This window comes from Ammospiza nelsoni, chromosome 3 (genome assembly GCF_027579445.1).
Source record: "Ammospiza nelsoni isolate bAmmNel1 chromosome 3, bAmmNel1.pri, whole genome shotgun sequence".
NCBI lineage: Eukaryota > Metazoa > Chordata > Aves > Passeriformes > Passerellidae > Ammospiza > Ammospiza nelsoni.
The window spans coordinates 49687937-49705090 of record NC_080635.1 but is presented as its reverse complement, the minus strand read 5'-3'; the positions used below and the strand labels follow the sequence as shown (position 1 = coordinate 49705090).

General features: G+C 36.4%; 1 protein-coding gene across 5 annotated transcripts in view; it reads left to right on the top strand.

The window, feature by feature from the left end:
- The window catches only part of UTRN (utrophin), a 342938-nt gene that overhangs the window by 241522 nt on the left and 84262 nt on the right, over positions 1-17154 (top strand). For all 5 annotated transcript variants that reach the window (XM_059469342.1, XM_059469343.1, XM_059469341.1 and 2 more), the window contains one exon: positions 12337-12466. In XM_059469342.1, coding sequence (XP_059325325.1) covers positions 12337-12466 — 130 coding nt within the window. The remainder of the gene's footprint in view (positions 1-12336; positions 12467-17154) is intronic.

Genomic DNA, 17154 nt, shown 5'->3' with positions numbered 1-17154 from the left:
CAGAGAGATACTGAGCAGTACTTGATGCTGACATCAGCGCTGTGGTCAGCGCCTCCCCTCACATCCCTGGGCAGGGAGGCTTTCAGGAGCCTCAGTCTTTGATACTGAAACAATTCCCCAGGCTTAGACTGAAACACAGACTGCTACAAAGCAGTCACGCTTGGTTGAAATTACTCCTTTTCAATAGGTCAACCTCATTTGAGATGATTTTATGATGATCTTGTATTCTTCTGTATGATCATGCAGATAATGCCTTCTGACATTTCTGGCTGCTACAAGTTTCTTAGTCCAGTGAGCATGGGTGCTTGGCTGCAGTTTCTCAAACCCTTTTTTCAACTGTGTCTTCCTACTTATGCTTTGCATGGTGCTGGTGCAGCAGCACTGGAAGAGAAGGAAGAAGTTATTATCTTAATGCTAGATCTATGAAGGAGTGGCTAGTGGTAAGCACAGCACAGTATATGAAACAAACAAACAAAATCCCATTGGTATTGTAAAAACAAAGGTACTTTTATTGCTAGAGAGAAAACTAAACAGACACAGGTCAGATGTGAATCACATTATTAATGCTGTTCTGGAAAAACAGCTTGGGTATCAAGATTATATGCGTGGCCTAAAAAATCTCAACATACTGCAAGTAAGCATACTTACTGCATTTTGTTTATACTTGCAGAAAAATGTGAAGAGATTTCTAAGAAAGCAATGACTTCAGAGTTAAAAGCACTAAAGCTAATGCACCCTATTGCTAAATACAATATAAATCAACTAAATACAAGAAATAAGTGAAATTCCTTTACTTTCTAAAAAATCTATATGGTGTACTCTTTTCACTGAGGTTTCTGGGGAAAGAGAGCAGTATATAGATGTCTTGCTGCATTTGCATTACCTTTATTTAAATGGCTTTAAATTGAGAATTTAAATTTCTGGGAAATTGTTGCAGATGTGTTGAAGTATTCTTTGGCATTCATTCACTAAAACCAATTCTAGTTTTTGGTTTTGAGACATTCCCTGTGTTCTCTGTGTTATTGTTGATACCTTCAGCATTTTACTTATTGCTTTTACTTTTCTCCGTATCTTTACTAGGTAACTTTGCCATGGCACAGAGCTTGTTTCTAAGTATTGAGGACTAAAAATAACAATTGGATTATATGGCTGTTTTGTTTTGTATTTAATGAGAAATTGTTTCTGGTTTCAAATTCTGTTTCTAAAGAAAAAGAAATCCTGTTTAATACATGCTGGTTCTACTATATATAAAATATTACAATTCTTTGCCTGGAGAGCTACAAATAAAAAAGCTTGTCATATGGAGAAACAAAGCAGAGAAAGGAAATGAAGTGAGAGAATATGAGTAATAAGTCTGTCTTCTGATCTCTCTGATGTGTCCACCCTATATTGGTAAGTATTTGTGGAGCTGAGTTAATAGCCCTGCTTCACAGAAGTATTCTTTTAAGTCCTGGTATCTTTCTCTAATTGACTCCTAATCACTGTCAGTTATATTAAATGACTTTTTTCACATCAGCAGAATGCCGCTTTGTAGTCATCCAAAAAAAATGGCTTATGACAACTTTTGCAATAAGTTTCAGTAGGCCTTTTTTCTTTTTTTCCAGGTGAACAGTCATTCTTATAGAATTAATTTTAATCAAGGAATATGGTTTATGTGAACAGATATGAAAAGAACTTACCATGGGTAAAAATAAGGCAAAGTTTTGTCCTTACTGTCCATGGATATTTTGCAGAACTTTGCCTGGATTATTTTAATTTCAGTCTTTTTCTACTGAGTAAAACCTCTAGGCGTAATGTTAAAATCAAATAGCAAACTCCGTTGGAAAGGAGGAGGACACAACCCTGTAACTGGGTGATGGAACATTTTTTGAAAACACTGACAATTTTCAAATGTGCTTGCTCAGTGTTTTGTAGTAATATACATACAGTGAATGCACAGCAGTATTTTAATTCTAATTTCTTATTGGTGAAATTGTCCGAAGGCAGCCTTTTGTTTTGGTTTTTTTTGCTTACCAAGTAGTTGAATTTTCAGGTCTATCTGGATTTCCTGTTGCTTTTGAGATGTTGTTAGATCATCTATGCAAAGACTGATCAAGGCTGTTGTGTTGGGCAAGTTCAGTTTGCAGAGGCATAAATAGAACTAATAAAGCAACACACACTGTGGCATGTTGGGACAAGTTTGGGTGCCCCCATGTTTGACAAGGAGCTTAAACTCCCAGCAGAAATCTATTTATGTTTTTATTTATTAATTTATGTTCTGTGTGGCTCATGATGAGGGAAAATTCTCTGCTACTTGAAACAAACTCACCCCTCCCACCAAAAAAAAAATCCCACCCCACCATTGCTATGTTGTGATAGCTGCTGCCTTGCTGCTGTGCCATGGAATATATAAAATATTAAACTTGACTTGCCTTTTTTACCTTTTTTTTTTTTTCTTAAATGCCATTGGCTCTTACAAATATGGCATAGGTGCCAGGTTCTGTGTTTTCATGTTCCTCTAATTTCTGATGGCAGCTAGAATGAGCTGAAGGAGGTGACTTAAGCAGAAGGGAAAGTCATGTTGCCCTTAGGGAATTCCTTCCTCATGACTCTCTCATAAATGCCTGGAAAATTGTCTGAAGTAGAGTATTTCCTCTTTCAAACACTACTTATTTTTTTCAGTAATGGTTTTACAGTAATCTTTCTGTACTGAGCTGATGTTGGATACATTAGCACACAATCCAGAGACAGGAAATTTTGGAGAAGTGACCCAAAGCAGAGATCCAGCATGTTCTGACATGTCACAGTAACAAACTGTGTGGTAACAGCTTTACAAAGTTGCTGTCGTTTTAGATAGTTTTGAAAGTGGGAAGCCATAGTGGAAGAGTTGAGAGCAAAAAGCTATGAGGGAGATTGAAGTAGACTGTGGTGAGGAAGACAGTTTGACTGTTTGGTGATTATTCGGTGTCTGTCTGGACCATTTCCTTCCAAAGAGAAACCAAAGTGACTGTTTCTAAGAAAGAGGAGTAATTAACACTGACAGGGTTTCTGCTTCTGAAAGGATTCCCAGTAGCAGTCCTCTCCCATGTTGTATGCATGCATGCAGAACAGGAGCACAAGAGTCAGCCTCAAATTGCAACTGGTCCCTAGCATTTTTTTCTGCTTCAATATTCAGCTGGGCACTGTTGCCTGTGCTTTCTCTTCCCTAAAGGAAATATTCCTCCCCTTACACAGTTTTCATACAAGAGAGGCTCCCTTGAGACTTTTTGCAGTGATCTGATTATTTATAATTTATAGGTGATGCTGTATAATACATATTTTTCTTGGTGATCATGATTCATTGTCAGGGATACTGATGTAGAGGAAACCTCTCAGGAGATGTGGGCTTGCTCACAAAGTGCATCCTATCTTTATATACTGAATGAATATTCATAGTGCTGCATATCACAAAGTTTCTCTTAAGTACATTGAGTTTGAACTGTAATTACTAGAAGTCTTTCTCAAGACCTCTGCATTAATACAGTAGGTACCATTTAACTGTGAGGTAGCTTATAATGCCAAGCATATTTGACTTGTCCCATTGGTGTTTTTTTGAAGAAGTGAAGAGGAATCTTAATAATACAAAATAAGCAAAAGGTGGCCTGAGTTTAACTATTCTCAACAACAATGCAGCATCCAACTTGTTAATGGTGGCATCAGTTCAGTTTGAAGCAAGAAATTAATGGTATTTCATCAGTGCTCAGCAATCACACAGCCTGAGCAAACCCAAGCCAGCTTGTTGCAAGAAAGCAAACAAAGAAAGAGGAATGTGTCTGTCTTATGTTGAAGAGATAGATGCTTACTGCTAAGGGTACAGGAAAATAGGCAGTGCTAACAGGATATTTGAGAGGTCTTGCTCAATTAAGTAATAAACCATTTAATGTGCAGCAGATGTTTTGTGTCTTGTGTCAGGCTGGAGGCGGTACATGTTTTGGATGCATAAACAGAATAATGCTTTTTTTTGTGCGTGTGTTCTTTATCCCTCCCTCTTTTTCTGTGAGTATTTTCTGACATAAAAAGCAGAAGTTATACTGGTTGAAACCCATAAAGGAAAGATGGAGTTTGATGCTGACAGTGTTTCCACCACAAACTCATTTGTTGGGTTTTATGCAACTGAGTATTAACTGTTATCCAAAGCTACCCAGTTATACACTGTGCAGTGCAGAGTTACACAGTTTGAAGCTAATTAGAGTTAGCATTGAGGACACAAATTTCCTTTGCTTCTTCAAAGGAGGTAAAATTTTGAAGAGTGTGGAAGAAATGTGATTTCTGTTCTGCAGACAGTTTTACAAAACAGTTTCATCTGAAATGGATCCTTTTTTTTGATGGTATATTGTCTTGTCTTTAAGGTTGCTTTTTAGAGGATATAATGTTTTTAAATGTCTTTGAAATAGACTCAGTGCAATGCTTTACTTGGCATTGTACAGTGATCTTTTCCTGTGGGGTTTTTCAAGGGTTTTTTGGCAGACAGTTTAAAATATTATTTTATCTTTGCTGATTTTTTTCAGTCAGTCCCCCGTGTCTGGACACCGGTTCTTGTATACTTTAGATTAAAGGTTCTGGATTGTCCCTAAGTTACATAAAAGTAGTTGTTCTGTTTCTGACAGAAGCAGAGTCTGGGGACACAGGCAAAAGAAAAATGGTGCAACTAGAGAGGGTTAGTTCTCTTCTTGCCTTCTGTCGATCAGAGATGTATGAAAATGCCTCTGATGACACCACTGGTTTGCTATAAAATAAATATGGGAATAAAAAGAGGTCAAGTCTTCCAAGGTTGTGGACATCTGATGGCTGTCATGCTTCCATAGTAGGGTTTGGTGGGATTAGTTTTCCTTCACCAAAAGCACACTATAGTCCTTTCGATGTAAACATGAATGTGTTTTTACTGGAGTTTGCTATTTGAAAATTGGTTCCACTGCTAGCAGGGTGATGACTGCTGTTGTGTAAAAGTAGATACTTTTTCTCCACCACATGAGGAGTAGAAAGTTGCAACAGCTTCACTCTCTCTTCCTCTTTCAGTCTCCAATCTGATTCAGGCATTTTTGCTGTCTCTGGAGTACAATCTGTGTGGATTCTTGTATTAAATTCTGATTAGCTATGTTAAACAGATTTTTTTCTAAAAGCTTCATTAAAAACATTTTTTACTATGGATAGCATTGTAAACCAAGCCTGCTTTTGTGTAGTTTATGCAAGCCATCAAATTTAATGAGTCTCATACCCTTTTTTAGCTGTCATATTACAAAGGATTTAAATCAAAATATGCTCACTTATATTAGAAACTTGCTGGATGAGCAAAATAGGCATATTCTATCAGATTTTGTTCTGCTGTTTAGATGATAATTTGGTAGTATTCATGGTACAGTGAAATACAAAGCAAGGATTGAATATAAAACATTGCTTATTGAAGAAGAGAAAAAGAGCCAACAAAGCAAGTTCAGTGGGTATGCACTGAGCAGCAAACCCATCACAGAAGGGTTCCACTGGCAGAGTAGTTATATTTCTGGGGATTTCAGTAGTGGATTCAGTAGAGAATTCACATTAGCACCCTGAAGCCTGTCTCTTCACTTGTGTTAGGAAAAAATTATATATTTTTAAAAAAGCTTTTTGATGATAATGTCTTTGGCATTTGCTCAAGGATGCACGGTGTGGGCTTTTTTTCCCAATGTAATTCTTAATCATATTTAAACTATACCCCACCCCCAACAAAAATAAATAAATTATAAGGAAAAATAGAAAAGTCTTTAGGCATTCCATGTTTTCCAGTCCCTAAAGACTATGCTCTGTTGAGCTTCCAAACTTCTCTGGGAAACCAAGTCTTGGTTATCATTGACCTAGAAACACAAATAAAGTCTCATTTCAGTGGACTAGGAAATAAGAAATCAAGTTACATAAGATTATTGGTGCTGGAAGACATATTAATGAACATCATTATGCCTCCTATTTTGCAACCTTTGCTCAATTAAGCAGGGGTCTTCCTATCTAGTTGGATTTAGATCCTGTAGCATCTCTAGGGAATGTAGGACTTGCAGTTCTTGCTTCAGAAAAAAGTTCTTTCTTGGAAAACTGTGAAAAATTAAATTTTAAGAAAAAGCGTAGCTCTCTGTTCTTTAATTTAAGAATAGCTTTTTAATGTCTTTTTTGATGCAATCTATGTGACAATGAAGCTTACTTCTGCCTTTGTGCTGTAGTACTGGATTCTTTTCTAGTGCACAAAGGAGGCCTTTCAAAGTCCTCAAGAAGTTATTTTAAGTGTGGCTTTTCCAAACAGGCTTCAAAAACATCTTTTCGTGATTTTAAAATGCTGTTGGATGAAAATGGAGGCAATAGCCTTACTGGTTTTGAACTGTAACAAGTTCAGAAGAAAGTCAGTTATCCTTCCTTGTATTGAAGTGTCTCACAGGAATGTGCAGATGCAGTTTGAGATTATCAGTTTACTGGTTATCCGTTTTTACAATGTCAGCAACAGCTTTGTGTTTCTTCTCTCTGAGCCTGAGCAGTAGTGACACAGCATGCTTTATTTCCTCTGTCTCTTTGGCTGCACTATTGCAAAGTACTGTGTTTGAGAGATGTTTTAGATTTATGTTGAGAGATGTTTAGATTTATTATTTTATGTCATGGGTGTTTATTAGTGCATATTCAGAGGTAGGTGGTGTTTTCAGTGGGTAGTCATGATCACATGCACTTCTCCAGAGAGAGAAGGGAAATTATCAAGAGACAAGACAGTCTCAGTGAAAAAGTACCCATATTTCTGGCCTGAAGCATTTATTTTGATAAATCAAAGGGAAAGTCTTAAGTAAGCTAACATTTATTTGCCTCTGGTAAGAGATCACCAGCATGCATAGTCTAATTCTCTTTTGCCCACTTCTATGCTTTTAAATTCCTGTCAGTTTAGTTTGCTTGTGCATGCAGGCAAAAAGGAGGAATTTGCTGTCGATGTGACTTCTAGGTCTACACTCACATTGAACCCTGGTAGCTGACACCCTATTTGCACACTCTATTGACACTACAGCAAAAGAAAGTGGCAAATGGTATACTGAGAGACAATTTAGAAAAATGCAGCCTTTGGCACTTCTCTTCAGTCCTTTTTGAGATATCTACATTCCTCTATTAAAAAATAAATCTAAAATGCTCAATATATATTTATTATGAAGGCAAACAGCTTCCTCCTTTTTTTTTTTTTTCCTTTTTTTCACCCCACTCTCATATTTCCTTTTCTTCCCATATTCTGGTGTTGGTCACTGTCACTCATTTATCAGAACATGTAGGATACTGTCTGATCTTTAATGTCTCATGTGCTACATGTGTCTTTGTATCTCTAGGTATTAATGGTTGTGTATTAGGCACCATTTTTTTCCTTCATTATTTCTCTTGCCACATAGATTTTGTATGAAGTAGTAAAAGGCAAATGCATGGTGGGCTGCACAGTCTCAAATATTGCTCTTTATTTGACTGTTTTCCTTATCAGATGGGGTAGACACATAAAATTGACTTTTACAGAGAGATGTGTACAGAGACTAAAATACTTTTGAAATTTTGTGTGTACATGTTCCATTAAATAGTATCTGACAGGAAAGAACAGCTTTTAAACGTGCTATGCTTATTTTCTTTCCTTCATTCTTTAGTGATGGAGACAGCTGGCAGAGACTCAGTCACAACCTTTATCTCTGTATGATCTTTATAAACAATTCCTCATCTCGCTCTGAGTTTGCTCAATCATCCTGCTTATTCTCCCCATCCTGTTAAATGCCACAGATTATGTTTTCCCATTTCAATTTAGTGTATAAAAGTAACAGGAGTTTTCAAGCACCGGGTGCAGAATGAAGATGAATAAGTAATTAAATGCTACAGGAGCTGCTGATTGGCACATAAGGCTACAGTGTGCTGAACTGATATGAGTTACAATAACATGCATCTTTACTTCCTTGAAAGAGTGCATAATGAGACCTGATTTAAATATGTTCTGTTTTTAAGAAACATCCCATGTGTTTTCTTTGAAATTAGCTTTGCCTTCATCTGTTGGAACTATTAAGCAGATCTGCTCCTTGAATTATTCTGTACAAGTCTGTACAATTCAAAAGAGAAAAAGACACTGCAAATTAACAGTGAGTAATTTTGGAAGTCCACTTACTATGCTCAAAAGCAATTTTAAGGTGCAGCTGAAGGAAATAGGTGCTTTCAGGATACACTAAACAGTGTCAAAATCACAATAGCAAAAGTTTTATAGATTTTAAATTTTCCAAGAGAGGGAAAGACCCAGCTGCAAAGCATTCCCAACAGAAAATTTGTAATGCCCTGGTTTAGGCAACTTTCTTTAGAAATCTTGTCTTACAAGAAGAGTTGGGTTTTGTATTAGAAATCAGATGTATCTTTAATGAAGAGAGGGCAAATAGGTTTGATTTTCTTGGTGTGACAGAGGAAATGGTCTATCTGTCTGCATTTCCAGTGTTATAAAGGGAGTAACATATGTTTTGCAGTCACTGAAAGAGGAACAAATCAACGTGGAAAGTAAATCCCTGGCTCATGGTTGAAAATCATGGATACCCTTCTCTTTCCTGAGAGGAGGATTGTGTTAGTTGGGTCCTGGGTTACTCCACCGCAGTGGGCTAAGAGACCTCGTAGCTACAAAATGAATGCTGCAGTGCTGATTGTAGTCATTGCTTTGTTTAATGCTGCATAAGATATTTCAAGAGTGTAGTTTTGTAAGCACATGTTCATCTACTAGAGGAAGACTTTTTTCAAAGCAGGTTTTTTTAAGGTATTTTTGGCTAATATTGTTTAGGGTCAGCTATGAAAACACTTTGTGTTGACACTGCATCAGCACACCAGATTTTAGGTTTTCAGGGATTTTTTCCTCTCTAAGAATCAAGAATGTCTAAAATTAGTGTTGGTTTTTCCAGGACTCTTGCACGTCCTGGTTTATGTAGGAAGTAACAACGGATTTGCAAATGCAACAGAACTGTATAAACCTTAGACATTGGATTTCTGTCACCTGTCAGATTACTGAGGGAAGTGAAGCTTTCATTTTAAACCATTACCCAAAGTATACAGTAATTTTGCAATTTATAATTGTTGTATGAAATATTGTGGTGTGAATTACTGACGAAGTTGTGTACAGCCCCTTTTTGTATGACCAGTATAATTTAAAATATTATTTTGCTTTTGTAAACATAAAAAAGCATAGTGGGGGCAAAATAAAGGCATTATCTCTGTGCTCAGTGTTCACTTTTTCATTTTGTGTTCACATCTGCATGCTCAACGGGACTCAAAAAATACTTGCATCCATGTTTTTAGCTTATTAGTAGGCAATTTTCACTGACAAGTTTGGAGATGCTTCTCAAGGTTTTTGTTCTATACCTTCACCTACTGAATCTATATCAGAACTCTAGTATCAGTTTTCTCCTAATTTTCTCCCTGAAATGCATAGTCAGCAACAGGAGCAGAATTCACCCTCTACTAAAACCTGTGTATACTCAAAGCTTACAAATGCTTTAGCTGTTGTAGTTCTTTTGACAAAAGGAGAAAGAAGTAATATCCTTGTCTACTGAAGGAGGCACATCCATTCTGAGTAGCCATCTCTTGAAAAGCTAAATAAACCACTAAAATATGTGATTGTACTTCTTATTATATAAAAACATTTAAAATCAGCAAATTCAGTATTGTGGGTTTTATGTTCCTTGCTGGGCTTTTTATGACTTACTTTCACTCTGTAGTGTTCCTCTAGATATGATTTTTTGATTGAAATCTTTATTTTGTCTTTTCAAGACAGATGAAATTTCAGCTCAAGATCAGATTTATAAGTGGGTTGCTTTTTTTGTTCTGTTGCAGAGAGGTTTGCTGGGACCAGAGATAGTATTATTGGTATGCTTGGTCATCCTTGCATTGTGTAGTCTCATTGCTCTTCTTGTTTACTGGCAGAGAGAGAGAGAGAAATATATTGAGTATTGCTAAGAAAAGGTTATGCAAGTCTGAATGCATTACTTTTGCACCTGTGGTACAAGAAAAAACCAAAACCTAGGAAAAAAACCTAAGAAATCTGGGTTGTGCTCAAGGTACTCTACTGATTTTAGTAGTATTATTTCAGTGTATGGTTTATTTTATGCCAAGAGAGTTCTCTATAAAAATATTGATAAGGATTGCTATGAATGACTTATAGTTGATGAGCTGTATGGGCCAAACTCTTAAAATCTTTTGTTGTCAACTTCAATTTGAACTACTTCAATGGCAGGGATATTGGTGAATTAAATCCAAGGTCTCGTAGGTCAAACTTGATTGAAGTTTTATTGAGGGTCAGGAGAAATTGATGAAAGACACTATGTGAGGGTAAACAGGAGAGGCTGAGTAAAAGAGATCCATCTCTAGATTGTTTCTAACTGCTGGAATTTCTTAGCATACTCAAAATATGACATAGCCTTCTTTTTCTTGTATGCTTTGGAAATATTTTGGAAGTTATTTGGAGGGGAGAAAAGTAAATCTAGAAATATTCCCTACTTCAAAGTGTAGTAATCAGCCCTCTGTTTCCGCCAAGTTTTTGAAATTAAAATGTGTTATATTTTACTGATGCATCCACACAGTTTCTACTAACCAAAAGTCTTTTTTAAATGGGGAATTTTTCTAACCATACAAACTGCCTTCTTTCTTTCTTGAAACAGATTCCTACGTAGAGAATGCCTTAATGATTTGTAACCTGTGGATGATTCAAAGTGTCTTATTCTAGTGTGTGTAATGTGAAACTAAAATATTGATACATACTGTGAAGAACTGAAGAGATTCTTCAGGAATGTTAATTTTACAATACTTCCATTTCTGTATTTATTTTTTTTAAATAAAGAAGATTTGTTCTTTAAATGGCAATTTTTATCACTTACTACATCTAGTATGTACTGAATCCTACAAAGAATATTGTTGCTATACAGAAGTATACAGAGAACACTGTTCTGAGGAGTGTTTGTATAAATACAAGAGTTAATGCTTACTGGACAGTATAATGCAGGTTCCTAAATGTAATCGAGGTTACTGTGCTTTCAGTGCTTAGTTTTTCTTGGGGTTATTTATTTATTTACATGTTTGTTATTTATTTATTTTATTTGAAGCAATAGAATGGAAGGATTTGGAAAGGTGAGGAAGATAAAGGAATGAAGTAGGGAAGGAGGGAGGAAAAGTGAAATCTTGCCTCCTGCTAAGCTAAAGTTGAGATGAGGGTGTTTTTCGTGATTGTGGCATCAAGAGACTAAGTAATGAAAAGATAAGACAGCATTTGTGATGCTTTTATAATATCTGTTTTTCAAACTTTTCTGTGGTAGAAGACTCATTTTATTATAGAATTTTGTCAGCACTGGCTAACTGGAATGGGGCCTTAGCTAATTGTGGCAGCAAAATAAGCCTTGACTTTTAAATAAGAACTAAAATATACTGTAAAAATAAACAGCATTTTAATAATATTTAAAGTATCTTCCTTTGTGTGTGTAGAAAATAATACAAATAAAACAAGAAAAGTAGTTTCCTTCTAGGTGGGACAGATTTATGCTTTATGCTGGATGAAAATGCTTCATAAGAAACATAACAGCTGACTACTTATAAACTTCTTATTTTTTTAAAGGTTGGTTACACTTAAACCTTTAATAATGTCATAGGTGCTGGAGAGCATAATATCCTGATATTATTTCTACCACCATGAAAAAATCTTACATAAAAATTGATTTTTTTTTCTTTCTGTATATAAGTTTCAAAGGATTTTTGCGTAATTAAGATCAAAATATTTTTTCATTAGTTTAAAAAATTGCTTTTTCAGAATGTGTTACACAATAAAATTTGATACATGTTTTCTAAATTCTAAAAATATTAGTAAATAGTGGGCAGAAACAAGATGTTTCATTTTCTAAGGAAAGTTAATTTTTGCAATTCACCTTAGCATTTATAATTTCCTGAAGTCTTAGTAGATGCAATTTGCTGTTATTCCAGCTATCAAAAAAGTAAACAGTCTGTTGTAGCAATCGACTATATTTTAGCAATCCTGTTGAATGCAATAAACCCATTCAATTTACTTTCTAATGGAATTTTAATGTAGTAATTTGTTTGTTAGGCTTTTTTTAAACTTACCATCATCACCTTTCTTGTATTTCTTTCTTCAAGTCAACTTCCTAAATATTACCCTTCCAGCCTCAATTTCTTGCTCCTTCTATTTTGTAAAATTTGCATTTTTATCTTGCAGTCTGATTAACGTTGGCTATTACTCACTAGGCAGGTGTGGAGAGATGAAAACAGAGAAAATGATTTGTTCACAACGTCAAGTAACAAGTGAATTCTTCTTTCCCTTCCCAAAAGGCACTGAGACGTGAACTGAAGGAAAAAGAGCAAACCATTCTCAACGCTGTGGACCAGGCACGAGTTTTCCTTGCTGACCAACCCATTGAGGGGCCTGAGGAACCAAGGAGGAGCTTGCATTCAAAAACAGGTCAGAAAATACTCACTGCTGGGGAGGGTCAAAAAAAAGAGAAAAGACTTGCATGTCTCTAGTACATATTTTATATCCCAGTTACTTGCTAAGACCTCAGAATCTTCTGAATGGCATCTGGATGGCTTTTATTTCTGTTTTAGACTCAAGGGTTACTTCTTTGCTTTGTAAGATTTTAATGGAAATTTGTAACATTTTCATGGAAGAAGTAGAAACATCTCTTCAGCTTTGTCCAATTTTTGGTTCAAAACACTAATGATAGTTCTGTTATTTTTTCTTAACATAATAACATATGCACCTTAAATGTAGTCAGAATAGTACTTCAAGAATTCCCATTCAAACATCCGTATGTGTATTGCAAAGTTTTACTCCACAAATAGAAATAAGCATGTTTAGTGGTGTATCTCATTAGAAGTAAAATAAATCCACTTTAGGGAGGAAGTCATTACAGAATCCTTAGGATTTGAATATTGGGTAAATCCTTGCTAAGGAATGGAACTACAGCTATGTTAGAAACTGTTTTTGCATAGTATTTGTTGAGATATTACTCTAAATATCAGACACCTGCAAAAAGTTTTCTCCACTCCCCCACAACCACAAAATAGGAAATTATCTCTGTAAGTTCTACAGTTATATGTCTGATATAAGCTGCAGCATTATGAAGTCTTACTTTTAGTCACACAAGAGCTGTTCTCAGGAAAGGTAATAATCTGCTTTTGCAGAACTGTCAGTTGCTGTAAGGTGTGAACAATTTACTGTTCTGTATAATTTACAAAATTACAGTATATCTGCTTTTATCAGGAGTTAGTTTTTTATTTCCATACATCATCTTATACATCTCCATTGCAAGCTTCTTCAGTTTGTTCAGTGGAAACAGCTAATCTCCTGCATCCATACTTGCGTTATTTCTGTACAAATTTTTACGTGGTTTCATATTCCCTAGTTCAACTTTATCACAAAGTCTTGAATAGCTGGTGATTAAAGCCAATGAACCATTTATCTCCTTGATTAGTGCTGTTGGTGCCCTTGCTTGACTTCTGTTTTGAGCTCCTGACTCCTGAAGACATTCTGTTTCTCTTTCCTCTCAAACACATTTGCTTTATGGCATCTCTAATGTTTTAGTTGGTCTAAGTCACAAGCAACCTTGCAGTTGAAAAGTAAGGATGCTCTCTGTATATCTGTTCGTTCTTTCATACAGAAGTTTGAAATTGCAGATTCTCTTCTCAAAATCATAGAACCTCTCAGTGCAAAGATGCTAGCACATAAAACCTTGCCAATGCAAAATGGTAATTTTCTAAGAGGGTTTGATATCAATGATCTAGTCAGTGTTGATTGACAGGATGCAAACTGCAAATGCAAACTTCAGATTATAAGATGCATCATAAATTCTTGCTATCCAGTCTTTTATGATGAAAATTATTATTATTTTGTGTTATACCAATGGTAGTGAGTGCTGTATAACAGGGAATTTGATGACCATGGTAAACTGTGTTGCAATGACATCCATGGTCTGCAGGTGATGTGTGCATGTCTCTGGTCAAGCCATCGTATTTAACAACCAGTCATATGTTCAGACTGAGGAGCCTCACGCATGTGCACTGAACTTCTTTTCTTCTTTCTTCTTCACACTCAGTACTTCCATGGACTTTCTTTTTTGAGCATGTGATGGGTTAGTCTTGACTATCAGCCAAACTCCCACCCATCTACTTATGTCTTCCACTGCAGTGGAAAGGAGGTAGGAGATGGGAAGAGCATGAGAGAAAAAGCTCATGAGTCAGGATGAGGATCAGATGGGTCACAGATGCAGATCCTGTACAAACTACTGCTGTGGACCAAACAGGTTTAGCTTGGGGAAAACAAACTATTTATTGCCATTTAAAATAAATAATTAAATACCAAGTTGATTTGTAGTGGGGAAAAAGGCTCACAAAGATTAAAACCACAGCTTTATTCCCACCTTTCACAGACTCAGCTTGACTCCCTCATTCCTGTCCCTACCCTGCCTTGTGATGCTGGTCACGCCCAGAAAGGCAACAAGTGGCACAAGAGGGTGGGAAGGCAGTGACTTCATGGTTAGCCTAGTAGTTTCTTTCTCCTGCTTCTTCCTTCTCACCCCTTTCCTCCGTGGGGAAAATCTGTCTTACCACGGGGTCGCTCCTCCTTCTCTGACTTTGGTGTTCCCTCTGCTGTTTCTCCTGTTGGTTCCCTCCTCCTCTCTGGTGTTTTTTCTTTCTGAAATACACTTTCCCTGAGGTGCCACCAGTGTGGCTGAGGGCCTCAGGTGTGCCCCATGGTGAGTTGACTAGGGTCTGCTGTCCCTGGCACTGGGCAGCTCCAGCCTCTTCTCCCAGAGACCCCAATGAAGCTCATGCTGCCGGCAGTGGGCACTCGCACCCTGTGCAGAACAGGCCTGCACTGTCTGTAGATTAATAGACCTTCAGGCCAAAAGCTGTCTTTAAATCATTCTGTCTGAGCTCATAGATATGTAATAAGCTGTTAATTTTCACCTAGGAGTGAGTCTAGTAAATTTTTTCTGACAACTGATGCCACGAGTCTCCAGAAAACTTAATCTCTGAACTAAAGACAGCCAGAGGCACGCAATTTTTCTTCAGATTAACCATTATCAGTGAAGGATGTGGGCTTTAGTTTGCTTTTAAGATGTTATTTTTTTTTAATTTTCTGTCAGCCTCTTGGTCACTGGTGTTCTATGTAGTTGATTAAAGTTAACTTGTTAACTTCAATTAAGTCCACTTCATGTTGATAAACATGGAGTGTGGTTATGGATTCTAAACTGACAGTCTGTTTTCTAAAAATACTGACAGTCAACACTGCACAGACTTGATTTGAAAATTACTTTGGCTGGTTCTATAATAGAAGTAGCGAAATTATTTTACTAACTCAAACTCGCATTAATTGGAAATCACAGTTTCTTGAGGTTATTTCTTACCTTGTATGAGGGAAGGGGTCGTTTTGAGGGAATGATTAGCTAATCTGGAGATGATAAAAGTTGTGACATTGTTTTCTATTTTCTTCAACCTCTGAATCTATTTTTTTAAAATCAGTATTTTTGATAGTTTTCTCTTTCACCACAGGTCTTTTCGTGCTAGGGAGGGCATTGTTGCAAGGGCAACGAATAAGACAGATTTAGGAGAAAACTGATCGGAATCAGTTTTGAACTTGTCTGACTGAGACCTCTTTGAAGGACTTGTGCATATATATGTATACACACACACATTTATTGTTCCATCCAAAGAGAACATTTGTTACAGCATACCTTATGATCACCCATTATTTCCTGTAATGGTCTTGTTAATTTCAAACATATGACAAGAATGTAGTTTCAGGTTATGAGTAAGCCTTGGTTTCTTGTTTCCCCATCTTCACCTTATGCTTCTTGTGCTGGCCTTCTACTTACCAGAGAGTAACTGGCAAATTCAGTCAGAGTTCTCTATCTTCCAGGAAACTACTTTCTTAGTCAATTGCATCACCCATATGTCTTTTCTTCTGCTTTTGTTTTGCCATGTTTCTGTAGAGGCCCCATCACAAAAAAGCCAGCTTCACAGTCTTCCTGTATTTGAGCTGCCTCAGCATCTGAATGGAGCTGACTAATAAGCCAGCAGGCTAGCTGCTGAATTTCATGGATGGACAGGCTAAAGAAACTGAAAGTGCTTATGTTTTTAGCATTTTTTTCACTTGTCCATAGTATAGGAGAAAACTTTGATCTAAAAAAGTTAATTATATTTCTCTGTGGCATATTTACAGCTAGCTTTTTAATTCCATATACTGTAAGGTTACAGGCCATTGGAAAGACAAAGGAAAACAGATTTCATATTTTATGTCCCCAGAGTTCTATGAAGTGATGATAAAGCTTTGCTGAAATTCTGTCCTTACATTTCCACTGAAGCAGTGAAACATCCTAGGAGATCATCACAGGCCACTACGCTGATTGTCATTGTAATAGTGAATGGTTCCGGGAGTCTGCAGTGTTGTCCAACTACTTCAGTAACTTAATTTTTTAAGACAATTAGATTCTTAACTTTGAAAGCTGCTATTTGATAGCAAAGGTGGTTGTGATAAACAACATTTAAAAATAAGTATTTACCATCTGTTATCTCCCATTAATTGAATAGAAAGCCCCATAAATCACATGTGTTATAAAAGAAATATGTTAATAAGCATCAGTGGATTGTATGTAGATACTTTAAATAAACTTGTAGGGGGACAATATCTTTACCTGCTTCAGGCATAAACAAAAGCTGAACTGTTTTGCTTACCATCACTCACGTTTAGGTAAATTTCTCTGCCGTAATTCTTCCTTTTGCAAGGGAGATCTCACTGAAAATAGGCAGATAGAAAAATTTATTCTTTTCTAATATATAACAGGTATATAGCAGGCAGCATTTCTATTGCAAATAATTTGGGTTTGTTCTCTAGCTATCACTAGCTAGTAGCTATACTAGCTATACTAGTAGCTACACTAGTAGCTATACACTACTGGGATTTTTTTTTCCCTCTGCTGTTCAACTGGACTGAGTATGAAGTCTTGACTGTGAATTAGAAGTTCTTAGGAGAATGAAGAGGATGTAGCCCACTGGAAGTCAGTAGAATCATATCCAGAAACTAATTACACTATTTTTTGCTGCTTTTGTTTTAGTTGGAGCTCATTCACACTTGTCTTCTAACAGTTT